Source organism: Oncorhynchus gorbuscha, linkage group LG01, assembly GCF_021184085.1.
Source record: "Oncorhynchus gorbuscha isolate QuinsamMale2020 ecotype Even-year linkage group LG01, OgorEven_v1.0, whole genome shotgun sequence".
NCBI classification, from domain to species: domain Eukaryota; kingdom Metazoa; phylum Chordata; class Actinopteri; order Salmoniformes; family Salmonidae; genus Oncorhynchus; species Oncorhynchus gorbuscha.
This window is the reverse complement of record NC_060173.1, coordinates 83,635,089-83,648,739: the sequence shown is the minus strand read 5'-3', so window position 1 is coordinate 83,648,739 and position 13,651 is coordinate 83,635,089. Positions and strand designations below refer to the sequence as shown.

The window sequence follows — 13,651 nt, the reverse complement described above, 5'->3', positions numbered from 1 at the left end:
ATGGCGAGATCATGGAACGGGCAGTCCTTCCCCGGGAGGAAGAGCAGCTCCGTCTTGCCGAGGTTCAGCTTGAGGTGGTGATCCGTCATCCACACTGATATGTCTGCCAGACATGCAGAGATGCGATTCGCCATATATACACATACACACACAATTGCACCAAAAGAAATTCAAACCTGTTTTTGCTTTGTCATTATGGGATATTGTGTGTTGATTGAGGAAAATTTTATTTAATCAATTTTAGAATGTTGTAACGTAACAAAAGGTGGGAAAATTCAAGGGGTCTGAATACTTTCTGAATGCACTGTATAATATCTGTTGTGGAATTGATTTAACTGTAAAATGTTTTCACTTTCCGTATAGTACCAGAGCTGGTGTTTAAGACCTAGACCCTTTTTGCACTCTACAGGTTTACTATTCTGATGTCTTCTCAATTTGTATCATTCTGGTTGCAAAAGCATATTACTTAACTGTTGAAATTATTCACCACAAAATGAATCCACCGCAATATAATATACTCATCATGACCATGACACCTTCTGTTAATAACCATCTCATTCCAGTTTGAAATGGTTTTATGAATGCTTATAAAATGGCGAGAACATGTGCAGGGGATTTTGATTTTTTACTACTTGCAAGAATGCGATTGCAACAGTAAGTTTTTTTTTAAATCAAGGGGGAGGGTACTGAAACAGTCTCATGTATACAAGGAGAAAAATTACCTCAATGTTCAATGTACTGAGCCAAGTCAACAGATTTCATGATATAACCACATGCACAAACAGACAAGCTCCAAGTTCCGCTGCATTAATATTTCAATGTGCCGTTACGAACACCAATCTATTTTTGAAAACAGCTTTAGTAAAACATTCATGACAATAACAACCCTGTTTGGATCAGTTCATATTGCTTGTATGCAAAGGATACAGATATGCTGCCTTTATAGCTGCCTGGCAGAGAAGACAAGTACAATTTTCAATCGACAGCAGGCCAGAAAATTGATTGCTGTACACTCTTAGAAAAAAAGGTGCTCTGTAGAACCATACAGGGTTCTTCAGTTTGTCCCTTAGGGGAACCCTTTTTTGTGTTGGGTAGAACCCTCTGGATTTCTACCAAAAACCATTTTATCATCTAAACGGTTCTTCCTGGAACCATCTATGAACAGTTCCACCAGCCTTATTAGCCTTCGCATTGAATTATTTATGACAATACATACTTCATAAGGCCTTTCTTTGAGGGCCTAGTTACACCGGAACACAGTGGTGATAGGAAACTCCTGGTTTACAGGCCACATCAGGCCTGCAAATCATATTTCGCTGGCTTGCAAAGCGATGTGTAATTCCCATTGGAATCCAGCCAGTTAGAATATCCCCAAAATGGACTTGTTTCTCAGCTGCAACTTGCATTCAAAATGACTGCAAGGGTAAGACATATTGAATACTGAAACTCCCTCACTCATCTAAACTGAAACAACCATCTCAGTAACGGTTCCAATAAATCAAATTACTACCAGATTGTATTAGTAAAAAAAAAACGGTATGTTATTTATCTTTCTGTAGCATAAAATTAATCAATCAATCAATGTACACGCAAAAACACTATTACAGTAAAACAAAACATCCTGAAAATCTCCCTGCAATAGAGCATACTCAGAAATATTATACAGTTGAAATCCTAGTAAAAATTCCTGTTTTACGTCAGTTAGGATCACCACTTAATGTGAAATAATAATAGTAGAGAGAATAATTCATTTCAGCTTCTATTTCTTTCATCACATTCCCAGTGGGTCAGAAGTTTACATACACTCAATCAGTATTTGGTAGCATTGCCTTTAAATTGTTTAACTTGGCCCAAACGTTTTGGGTAGCCTTCCACAAGCTTCCCACAATAAGTTAGGTGAATTTTGGCCCATTCCTCCTAACAGAGCTGGTGTAACTGAGTCAGGTTTGTAGGCCTCCTTCCTAGCACATGGTTTTTCAGTTCTGCCCACAAATTTTCTATAGGATTGAGATCAGGGCTTTGTGATGGCCACTCCAATACCTTGAAATTGTTGTCCTTAAGCCATTTTGCCACAACTTTGGAAGTATGCTTGGGGTCACTGTCAATTTGGAAGACACATTTGCGACCAAGTTTTAACTTCCTGACAGATGTCTTGAGGTGTTGCTTCAATATATCCACATAATTCCCCTTCCTCATGATACCACTTATTTTATGAAGTGCACCAGTCCCTCCTGCAGCAAAGCAACCCCACAACATGATGCTGCCATCCCCATGTTTCACGGTTGGGATGGTGTTCTTCGGCTTGCAGGCCTCCCCCTTTTTCCTCCAAACATAACGATGGGCATTATCGCCAAACAGTTCTATTTTTGTTTCATCAGACCAGAGAAGACCAGACCAGACCAAAAAGTGTGATCTTTGTCCCAATGTGTAGTTGCAAACCATAGCCTGGCTTTTTTATGGTAGTTTTGGAGCAGTGGCTTCTACATTGCTGAGAGGCCTTTCAGGTTATGTTGATATAGGACTCATTTTACTGTGGATATAGATACTTTTGTACCTTTTTCCTCCAACATCTTCACAAGGTCCTTTGCTGTTGTTCTGGGATTGATTTGCACTTTTCACACCAAAGTACGTTCATCTCGAGGAGACAGAACGCGTCTTCTTCGTGAGCGGTATGACGGCTGCGTGGTCCTATGGTGTTTATACTCGCATACTATTGTTTGTACAGATGAACGTAGTACCTTTCATCCATTTGGTAATTGCTCCCAAGGGTGAACCAATTTTTTTCTGAGGTTTTGGCTGATTTATTTTGATTTTCCCTTGATGTCAAGCAATGAGGCACTGAGTTTGAAGGTAGGCCTTGAAATACATCCACAGGTACACCTCCAATTGACTCAAATGATGTCACTTAGCCTATCAGAAGCTTCTAAAGCCATTACATTTTCTGGAATTTTCCAAGCTGTTTAAAAGGCACAGTCAACTTAGTGTATGTAAACTTTTGACCCACTGGAATTGTGATACAATGAATTATAAGTGAAATAATCTGTCTGTAAATAATTTTTGGGAAAATTACTTGTGTCCTGCACCAAGTTTGATGTCCTAACCAACTTGCCAAAACGATAGTTTGTTAACAAGAAATGTGTGGAGTGGTTGAAAAATAATGACTCCAACCTAAGTGTATGTAAACTTTCAACTTCAACTGTATATGGTCCTATGTAGAATCCTTCTTGCCTTCCAAAGAATCATCAAATATCCATTTCTTCCAAAAAAAGTGTAGGATGTTAAAGGTTCTAAGTAGAACCCTTTACCTTACAAGAACCCTTGTCTCCCAAAAAGGGTTCTTCAGATCAAAATGGTTTTTTGTTGAACCCTATCTCTCTGCAAAATAACCCTTTTGGAACCCTTTTCTAAGAGTGTAGTTAAGCAGGTCTGAAAAGTTTACCAGATGGTTTACGGACAAAACAAACCCAAGAAGCATGCTGCAGCTTAAATTGCCTGCAGGTGAGATTTATGGTCAATTGAAATGGAGGCTGTCCCATAAAAATTGAAAATTGGGGCCGAACACTGACTAAGTGTTGAAATCCTAACACATTTTCACTGGTAGAACCACCCCAAAAAGTTGCTCTTTTACAGATCTCTTGGAAAAATATGTGATCTAGCAACAGTAGCCTACCTCAAACTCACAACAATACATTACAACAGAGTTACAGTAGACGTTACTGAAATCAAACTGCTATGGAATTCCCATTTGCATATGGCCTGTGGTTTTAGCATAACGAACCACATCAAACACTGAGTGAACAGCTAATTAAATTTCCCCTCAAATTAACGAGAGTGAGATTGTTTATGCTTTTCACCCGCACCAGACAATTGAAGGGGCCTTAAAGGGATTGTGTGAGATTTTGTCTACTTACCCAGAGTCAGATGAGTTCATGGATATCATTCTTATGTTGTTGTGTCCAGTATGAAAGAAGTTAGGTCGTTTCAATGAGTTCATCTGACTGTTTTTATCTCTATTTAACTAGGCAAGTCAGTTAAGAACAAATTCTCATTTTCAATGACAGCCTAGGAACAGTGAGTTAACTGACTTGTTCAGGGGCAGAACGACAGATTTGTACCTTTTCAGCTCTGGGATTCAACCTTGCAACCTTTTCATTACTAGTCCAATGCTCTAACCACTAGGCTACCTGCCGCCCCTGTGGGTAAGTAGATAAAAAGGCAAACTTGTTAAAGACCAATCTTATAGGGGCTCAATGAACACAACACATTTTCCAGTGTTAAATCAACACTGAGTGTTAAATTAATATTGAAAATGTGGACTTGTATAAACACTGGAACAGTGTTAAATTTAAGGTCCAGAACTAGTCTTTCTGATTCCCATGTAAAATAGCCTTTTCAGTGACTAAAATACCACCCATCATATTTTTGGAGGATAGAAATTCTAAAAATTGTGAGAGTTATTTTGGTCTCATGGCTAACTATCAGGAAGTTTGAAAAGACAGGATGAGTGGGAACTTATAATCTTGAACTTGCCTTGACTGACAGCTCATTGAAATGCCCATGTCAAGAAACTTGGATACAGTGTTACAGTAAAAATCATCTCAAACAAATATGGTGATACGCAAAGCAATGCAAACAACAAAAATGCGTCAATGACGTACAACATTTTAATACATGTCTCTTGAGCTGCAGAGTTTTGAATGACCCCCCCCCCCATTTCGGAGGCAGGTGGTCCAAAATAGTTGAGGGTTGTCTAACTTTTATGTATGTATTTTTTTTGCGTTGGGGAGGTTTTTTTTTATTGGTCACAAGGGAGAGTAGTGTGTTTTTTCCCAGGTTTACATTCACCATTTTGCAGGTTTTACTGTATAATTTTTTCCATCCTAGACAAATTTCCTTATCTGCTTATGCGCAACGTTTTTCCGCATGCTAACTATGCCAGTCAAGTCAATACAGTCTACCAGTCTAACTGTCTATCCTGTCCTTTAGCCACCATTCATAATAGAAAAGTGGTGGTTGGATCGTTTTTCCAGATCTGCAATATGCTAACTAGCAATTATACCACACATAAAATCATCCAAAGCTGCACCAATTTTCAATAGAAGCGGAGAGGCCATGGTAAGTCTTTGCGAATGAAAGAACAGTGATGAGACATGCAGCTCAAAAAAATCCCCTATTGATGTTGTTTATGGACAATACAAGTATCCTACCCAGACTAGCCTCCAACACCACATTGCAAAAAATAATTGCATTATTGTTTCAAATTAGTACACAATTCTACTCTACACTGCAGTGAACATGGCAATTAGAATAACAGCAACAAAGGCCTGTGATTTGAATATTTAATTAAAATTTGGATCAGTTGAATGTCTACTCTTGACAGTTTACAAGGTATAGAAAGACATAATAGCAGGCCAGTCTTCACTGTATTTTAATTGCTGATCCTGAGATGCACTGTCTGTTGCGGATCATCATGCTCCCAAGTCGTCCCAATAATGTGGCCACACCACAGGAGGCTGCTGAGGGGAGGACAGCGCATAATAATGGCTGGGATAGAGTGAAATTAATGGTATCAAACACATGGAAAATATGTATTTGATGTGTTCGATACCATTCCATTGACTCCGTTCCAGCCATTACTATTAGTCCAACCTCCCTAATTAAAGGTGTCACCAGCCGCCTGTGGACCAAATATGTTCCCAGCAGGCCCAGTTATTCAGGAAAGCTTAACACATGCTCTGCCTCCTCTCCAATCCGAGTGGCTATTTCTTGAGCACCTAGAACCCATAATGCTTCAATAGCCTAAATATTTGTAATTTCACTTTTTAAAATGTATTACCTTTTACGTGTGGCATAAACACAACCATTCACAATGTTTTAAGCTGATGAGGTTACTCTCCTGTAGGCTACCTGCACACGTTTGTCCAAAATATAATTCCAGCAACCAAACTGTGCAGATTGCGGTGTTGAAAGTGAAAACCATGATGTAATTTGTCAGAAAGCTTTGCTTATTGGTTGTTGACCAGAAACCTGTTGGTGGCAGATGTGTTGCATATCCTGTATTTTATATCATTATACAGTAGCGTCCACAATTTTGAAAATATTCTACCTAGCTGATCATTTTCTGCAGCTGGGTCTGATCGAAGTGTAGGTCTAATGAATCATGAAGGGTAAATTAGTTCTGGTGATCGGCGAACCCTGGCCTCAACCCTGTTCCTGATACCGCACAGCAGAAAACCAGCCAGCCTTAGTCTAGTCTCTATCGCCCGCTCCTGCTCCCAGCTGTTCCTATTCCCCTAATCAATCATTTAGTCTTCCCACACCTGTTCCCTATCCTTTTCCCCTGATTAGAGTCCCTATTTCTCCTTGTTTTCCGTTTCTGCCCTGTCGGATCCTTGTCTATTGTTCACCGTGCTGTGTCTTTGTATCGCCCTGTCGTGTCGTGTTTCCCTCAGATGCTGCGTGGTGAGCAGGTGTCTGAGTCTGCTACGTTCAAGTGCCTTCCCGAGGCAACCTGCAGTTTTGATCGAGTCTCCAGTCTGTTCTCGTGATTACGAGTGGAATATTAAAGACTCTGTTTTCGCTAAGTCGCTTTTGGGTCCTCATTCACCTGCATAACAGAAGGATCCGACCAAAGAATGGACCCAGCGACTACAGACGCTCGTAACACTGCCGTCGAGATCCAAGGAGCCATGCTCGGCAGACACGAGCAGGAATTGTCTGCTGCTCGCCATGCCGTGGAGAACCTGGCCGCTCAGGTTTCCGACCTCTCTGACAGTTCCAGAGTCTTACGTCTCGTGCCACCTGTTACTTCCTGGCCTGCCGAGCCTCCAGAACCTAGGGTTAATAACCCACCTTGCTACTCCGGGCAGCCCACTGAGTGCCGCTCCTTTCTCACCCAGTGTGAGATTGTGTTCTCTCTCCAACCCAACACATACTCTAGAGAGAGAGCTCGGGTTGCTTACGTCATTTCACTCCTTACTGGCCGGGCTCGAGAATGGGGCACAGCTATCTGGGAGGCAAGGGCTGATTGTTCTAACAATTACCAGAACTTTAAAGAGGAGATGATTCGGGTTTTTGACCGTTCAGTTTTTGGTAGGGAGGCTTCTAGGGCCCTGGCTTCCTATGCCAAGGTGATCGATCCATAACGGATTATTCTATAGAGTTTCGCACTCTTGCTGCCTCTAGTGACTGGAACGAGCCGGCGCTGCTCGCTCGTTTTCTGGAGGGACTCCACGCAGTGGTCAAAGATGAGATTCTCTCCCGGGAGGTTCCTTCCAGTGTGGACTCTTTGATTGCTCTCGCCATCCGCATAGAACGACGGGTAGATCTTCGTCACCGGGCTCGTGGAAGAGAGCTCGCATCAACGGTGTTTCCCTGCTCCGCATCGCAACCATCTCCCTCCTCTGGCTCAGAGACTGAGCCCATGCAGCTGGGAGGGATTCGCATCTCGACTAAGGAGAGGGAACGGAGGATCACCAACCGCCTGTGCCTCTATTGCGGATTTGATGGACATTTTGTCAATTCATGTCCAGTAAAGCCAGAGCTCATCAGTAAGCGGAGGGCTACTGGTGAGCGCTACTACTCAGGTCTCTCCATCTAGATCCTGTACTACTTATGTCGGTCCATCTACGCTGGACCGGTTCGGGTGCTACATGCAGTGCCTTGATAGACTCTGGGGCTGAGGGTTGTTTCATGGACGAAGCATGGGTTCGGAAACATGACATTCCTTTCAGACAGTTAGACAAGCCTACGCCCATGTTTGCCTTAGATGGTAGTCATCTTCCCAGTATCAGATTTGAGACACTACCTTTAACCCTCACAGTATCTGGTAACCACAGTGAGACTATTTCTTTTTTGATTTTTCGTTCACCTTTTACACCTGTTGTTTTGGGTCATCCCTGGCTAGTATGTCATAATCCTTCTATTAATTGGTCTAGTAATTCTATCCTATCCTGGAACGTTTCTTGTCATGTGAAGTGTTTAATGTCTGCCATCCCTCCCATTTCTTCTGTCCCCACTTCTCAGGAGGAACCTGGCGATTTGACAGGAGTGCCGGAGGAATATCATGATCTGCGCACGGTCTTCAGTCGGTCCCGAGCCAACTCCCTTCCTCCTCACCGGTCGTATGATTGTAGTATTGATCTCCTTCCGGGGACCACTCCTCCTCGGGGTAGACTATACTCTCTGTCGGCTCCCGAACGTAAGGCTCTCGAGGATTATTTGTCTGTGTCTCTTGACGCCGGTACCATAGTGCCTTCTTCCTCTCCGGCCGGGGCGGGGTTTTTTTTTGTTAAGAAGAAGGACGGTACTCTGCGCCCTGCGTGGATTATCGAGGGCTGAATGACATAACGGTTAAGAATCGTTATCCGCTTCCCCTTATGTCATCAGCCTTCGAGATTCTGCAGGGAGCCAGGTGCTTTACTAAGTTGGACCTTCGTAACGCTTACCATCTCGTGCGCATCAGAGGGGGGGGCGAGTGGAAAACGGCGTTTAACACTCCGTTAGGGCATTTTGAGTACCGGGTTCTGCCGTTTGGTCTCGCCAATGCGCCAGCTGTTTTTCAGGCATTAGTTAATGATGTTCTGAGAGACATGCTGAACATCTTTGTTTTTGTCTATCTTGACGATATCCTGATTTTTTCTCCGTCACTCGAGATTCATGTTCAGCACGTTCGACGTGTTCTACAGCGCCTTTTAGAGAATTGTCTCTACGTAAAGGCTGAGAAGTGCTCTTTTCATGTCTCCTCCGTTACTTTTCTCGGTTCCGTTATTTCCGCTGAAGGCATTCAGATGGATTCCGCTAAGGTCCAAGCTGTCAGTGATTGGCCCGCTCCAAGGTCACGTGTCGAGTTGCAGCGCTTTTTAGGTTTCGCTAATTTCTATCGGCGTTTCATTCGTAATTTCGGTCAAGTTGCTGCCCTCTCACAGCTCTTACTTCTGTCAAGACGTGTTTTAAGTGGTCCGGTTCCGCCCAGGGAGCTTTTGATCTTCTAAAAGAACGCGTTTTACGTCCGCTCCTATCCTCGTTACTCCTGACGTCACTAGACAATTCATTGTCGAGGTTGACGCTTCAGAGGTAGGCGTGGGAGCCATTCTATCCCAGCGCTTCCAGTCTGACGATAAGGTTCATCCTTGCGCTTATTTTTCTCATCGCCTGTCGCCATCTGAGCGCAACTATGATGTGGGTAACCGTGAACTGCTCGCCATCCGCTTAGCCCTAGGCGAATGGCGACAGTGGTTGGAGGGGGCGACGTTCCTTTTGTCGTTTGGACAGACCATAAGAACCTTGAGTACATCCGTTCTGCCAAACGACTTAATGCCCGTCAAGCTCGTTGGGCGTTGTTTTTCGCTCGTTTCGAGTTTGTGATTTCTTACCGTCCGGGTAGCAAGAACACCAAGCCTGATGCCTTATCCCGTCTGTTTAGTTCTTCTGTGGCTTCTACTGATCCCGAGGGGATTCTTCCTTATGGGCGTGTTGTCGGGTTGACAGTCTGGGGAATTGAAAGACAGGTTAAGCAAGCACTCACGCACACTGCGTCGCCGCGCGCTTGTCCTAGTAACCTCCTTTTCGTTCCTGTTTCCACTGTCTGGCTGTTCTTCAGTGGGCTCACTCTGCCAAGTTAGCTGGTCATCCCGGTGTTCGAGGCACTCTTGCGTCTATTCGCCAGCGCTTTTGGTGGCCGACTCAGGAGCGTGACACGCGCCGTTTCGTGGCTGCTTGTTCGGACTGCGCGCAGACTAAGTCGGGTAACTCTCCTCCTGCCGGTCGTCTCAGACCGCTCCCCATTCCTTCTCGACCATGGTCTCACATCGCCCTAGACTTCATTACCGGTCTGCCTTTGTCTGCGGGGAAGACTGTGATTCTTACGGTTGTCGATAGGTTCTCTAAGGCGGCACATTTCATTCCCTCGCTAAACTTCCTTCCGCTAAGGAGACGGCACAAATCATTATCGAGAATGTGTTCAGAATTCATGGCCTCCCGTTAGACGCCGTTTCAGACAGAGGCCCGCATTCACGTCACAGTTTTGGAGGGAGTTCTGTCGTTTGATTGGTGCGTCCGTCAGTCTCTCTTCCGGGTTTCATCCCCAGTCTAACGGTCAAGCAGAGAGGGCCAATCAGACGATTGGTCGCATACTACGCAGCCTTTCTTTCAGAAACCCTGCGTCTTGGGCAGAACAGCTCCCTGGGCAGAATACGCTCACAACTCGCTTCCTTCGTCTGCTACCGGGTTATCTCCGTTTCAGAGTAGTCTGGGTTACCAGCCTCCTCTGTTCTCATCCCAGCTTGCCGAGTCCAGCGTTCCCTCCGCCTCAAGCGTTTGTCCAACGTTGTGAGCGCACCTGGAGGAGGGGTGAGGTCTGCACTTTGCCGTTACAGGGCACAGACTGTGAGAGCCGCCAATAAACGCAGGATTAAGAGTCCAAGGTATTGTTGCGGCCAGAGAGTGTGGCTTTCCACTCGCAACCTTCCTCTTACGACAGCTTCTCGTAAGTTGACTCCGCGGTTCATTGGTCCGTTCCGTGTCTCCCAGGTCGTCAATCCTGTCGCTGTGCGACTGCTTCTTCCGCGACATCTTCGTCGTCCATCCTGTCTTCCATGTCTCCTGTGTCAAGCCCTTTCTTCGCACCCCCGTTCGTCTTCCTCCCCCCCTCCCGTCCTTGTCGAGAGCGCACCTATTTACAAGGTACATAAGATCATGGACATGCGTTCTCGGGACGGGGTCACCAATACTTAGTGGATTGGGAGGGTTACGGTCCTGAGGAGAGGAGTTGGGTTCCGTCTCGGGACGTGCTGGAACAAAGGTCCCGCTAAAGGCCCTCATCCAAATCTGCAACCAAATGATCAGACCTACCCAGCAGAGTGCTACGCAAGTGCTAATTTTCACATTTACATTTTGGTAATTTAGCAGACGGTCTTATCCAGAGTGACTTACAGCATTAAACTAAAGAAGATAAACAAGAACATATCACAGTCATAGCCAGAAAGAAGGTTATGGTAAAGTTACTGAGGATGTTGTTGAAGTTATGCGGGCAACTTGAAAGTTTATTATGGTAATAGAAAATACAAAATTATTGTATTCTAATTAAACTGTTACAAAATATGGTAATTGTACTTTAGGCCAGTGAAATACAAGTTACAAAATCACTATTGACATACCTTATTCAAATACATGCTTGCACTATAAATCTAAGTGCTTCCAGTAATGCAGTGTACATTCTGGAAATACAGTTTGTTGCTGTAGTCAGGTGTTACAGGACTATGCTGTAAATGTGTAAAGACCAATCTGTCTTTTAGTTTAAAAAAAAAAACTTAATTGAGTGACCAATATAGCCTATGTTATTGGCATCAGCAGAAAGCATCAGCCATATTCCTGGTGAGTGCACATATTCACTCTTGATCATTGTTGGGTCAGTGCCACTTGACAGTTTGTTTTCAGAGAATCATTTCCTCCTCCAGGTTAGATGAACATCATGTTGTATTTGTTTCTCCCCTTCTCGTGGGCCTATTATATGGATCAGATAACGCCGTGTTTGTCAGTGTCAGCAGAGTAGGCTAAAATATAATTTTTGTCGGATTAAAAATGCAGCAGAATTGAATGAAATGTGTTTATAAAAGGCAACATTTTACCCGTGCATAGAAATAATACATGTATCTAGCATAGGCCCAAAGTCTACGCGCTCAGCCATGCTTTCAAGTGATTGAGTTATATTATTATCCTAAATTATAATTCACTATCTAATCCACAGTACTCATCAGATTAGGAATAGTATGCTATTTTAGACACGTCTGCAAATGCGATACAAGGAATGCTTTATTACAGGTGCATTTTTTTTTATCAAACTCACGCGCCGCCTATGCGATTGTACGACATGCACATCTGTGCACAAACCCAATAACCCTTATGATTAACTATTAACAATGATGAGGGTACATTATTTGCAACAACATAACCGAACTAAAACGTGAATGTAGCATAACTCCGTTTTCTGTTTATCAACTGTGGGGATATCACGCGCAATCAAGTGATATTGAATTTGCGAAATCCAAATTACGCACGGGCTTCGTGACACATGAAGTCTATTCGGGAGAAATGTTGTAAAACATATATCTTGAAAAAACAAAACAACTGTAGATCGTTGCATGGGCACACAATTGAGAAAATGATTAATAAATAAGTAAAAGAAATACGTCTCTTACCTATTTCAGAGCCCGAATCACAAGATCCCAAATAAGCGAAATGAACTAAAACAATGCATGAAATCAACCAGCTATTCATTGCAGCCATATCAGTTTCGGAGAGTAGACTACAGTAAAGTTGTGGTGTGAAAACTTAATGAACTTTTTTTCAAGAGGCTGATGGTAGTAGCAGTTCACCCATGCACTTCCGGTTGATAATAGACTATTGGCTACATGTACTCACCTTGATAGTGAGCTGAACACAAATTCTTAAAACTGTTTATATTCATATTTTCGAAATTAAATTATATGACTCAATTTCTGGTATTATTATCATCACTGTTGTTATTCACTCCTACTGTACTGATGATAGTGCGGTGTTGAATTTGTGTATGAATGTTAACCTACACTTCAGGTAATATAAATAGCTAGGAAAACATTTACATGAATAAATTGTATTCATAATGTGACGCCCGCCGTTTGGTGCGACGCAAACTCGGCGGAGAGCGTGGTGAAATGGAGAAGACAATAACTGTGTTCAAATACCCATACTAACAGACCATATACTACATACTGTTAGTTCATTTTAGTATTCTGTAAACGAATGGTATCATTGAGCGTATTAGAGCTTTGCCTGTCTACCGAAAGTTGATGCTCTTGCTAGCTTGTTAGCATAACAAATGACTAGCTAAACATTTTATGATTTTGGGTGTGTTTGTAAATTCAATCTGGACTGCCAGAGTGCGCTCTGGGGGCTCTTAAATACAGAGCACTGTACGTTTCTCGGAACATCTGAACGCACACTAGACGCTCTGGCCGAGGGGTAGGGTTGATCCGAGCTTTCAACAGCAGTCAAGCACCAAAGCTAACTGGCCAACGTTGGCTAGCTACTTCCAGACACAGATGAGAGAACACCTCACTCTGACCATTTTACTCGCCCTAGCAGAGGTGGTTAGGCTGTTTTCATGTTATCAAGGGCATCGGTGAATGTAACTGCTGTTGGCAACAATTTAACTGTTTTTTTTTTTTACAGACAAACAGCCATATGCAACGGGTGGTGAGCATTGGTACATTCATCAGTTAGTTATTCAGAACAAGAGTGCTCTGAAATCGGAGTAGATATCCAGAGCTAACAATGTTAATTGAAAAGTATAACAGCTTAGCTAAGAATGATGTGAATAATCACGTCAATAAACGTTGGGTAGTTAGTTAGATAGCAGATAGTTAATATACTGCCTGGCAAGTTCGATGTAGTAGTAGGCAACTAATGTTAGGTAACTAGCTAACATACTGGTACATACTGCTGTAATGCTTTGCGGTTTGTAAGGATAGCGTAGCTAAACAAATTGTCAGCCAACATAACGTAAAATGTAAGTTATTTGGAAAGTCATTACTTTATTACTGTACATTGCTTAACATTTGTCATAATTAGTTCAAGCAATGCATTTGTATCCGCTCTCGTTGGACCTGGGCAT

At 43.1% G+C, this 13,651-nt stretch overlaps 1 protein-coding gene across 2 annotated transcripts in view; it reads right to left on the bottom strand.

The window, feature by feature from the left end:
• The window catches only part of LOC124043808 (tissue factor pathway inhibitor-like), a 40,485-nt gene extending 28,113 nt beyond the window's left edge, over positions 1-12,372 (bottom strand). Inside the window, exon 1 of one of the 2 annotated variants that reach the window (XM_046362796.1) lies at positions 12,198-12,372. In XM_046362796.1, the coding sequence (XP_046218752.1) occupies positions 12,198-12,285 (88 nt within the window). In that variant the 5' untranslated portion in view covers positions 12,286-12,372. The remainder of the gene's footprint in view (positions 1-12,197) is intronic. The other variant, XM_046362789.1, reaches the window with a different exon arrangement.
• Positions 12,373-13,651: the final 1,279 nt, after the last annotated feature.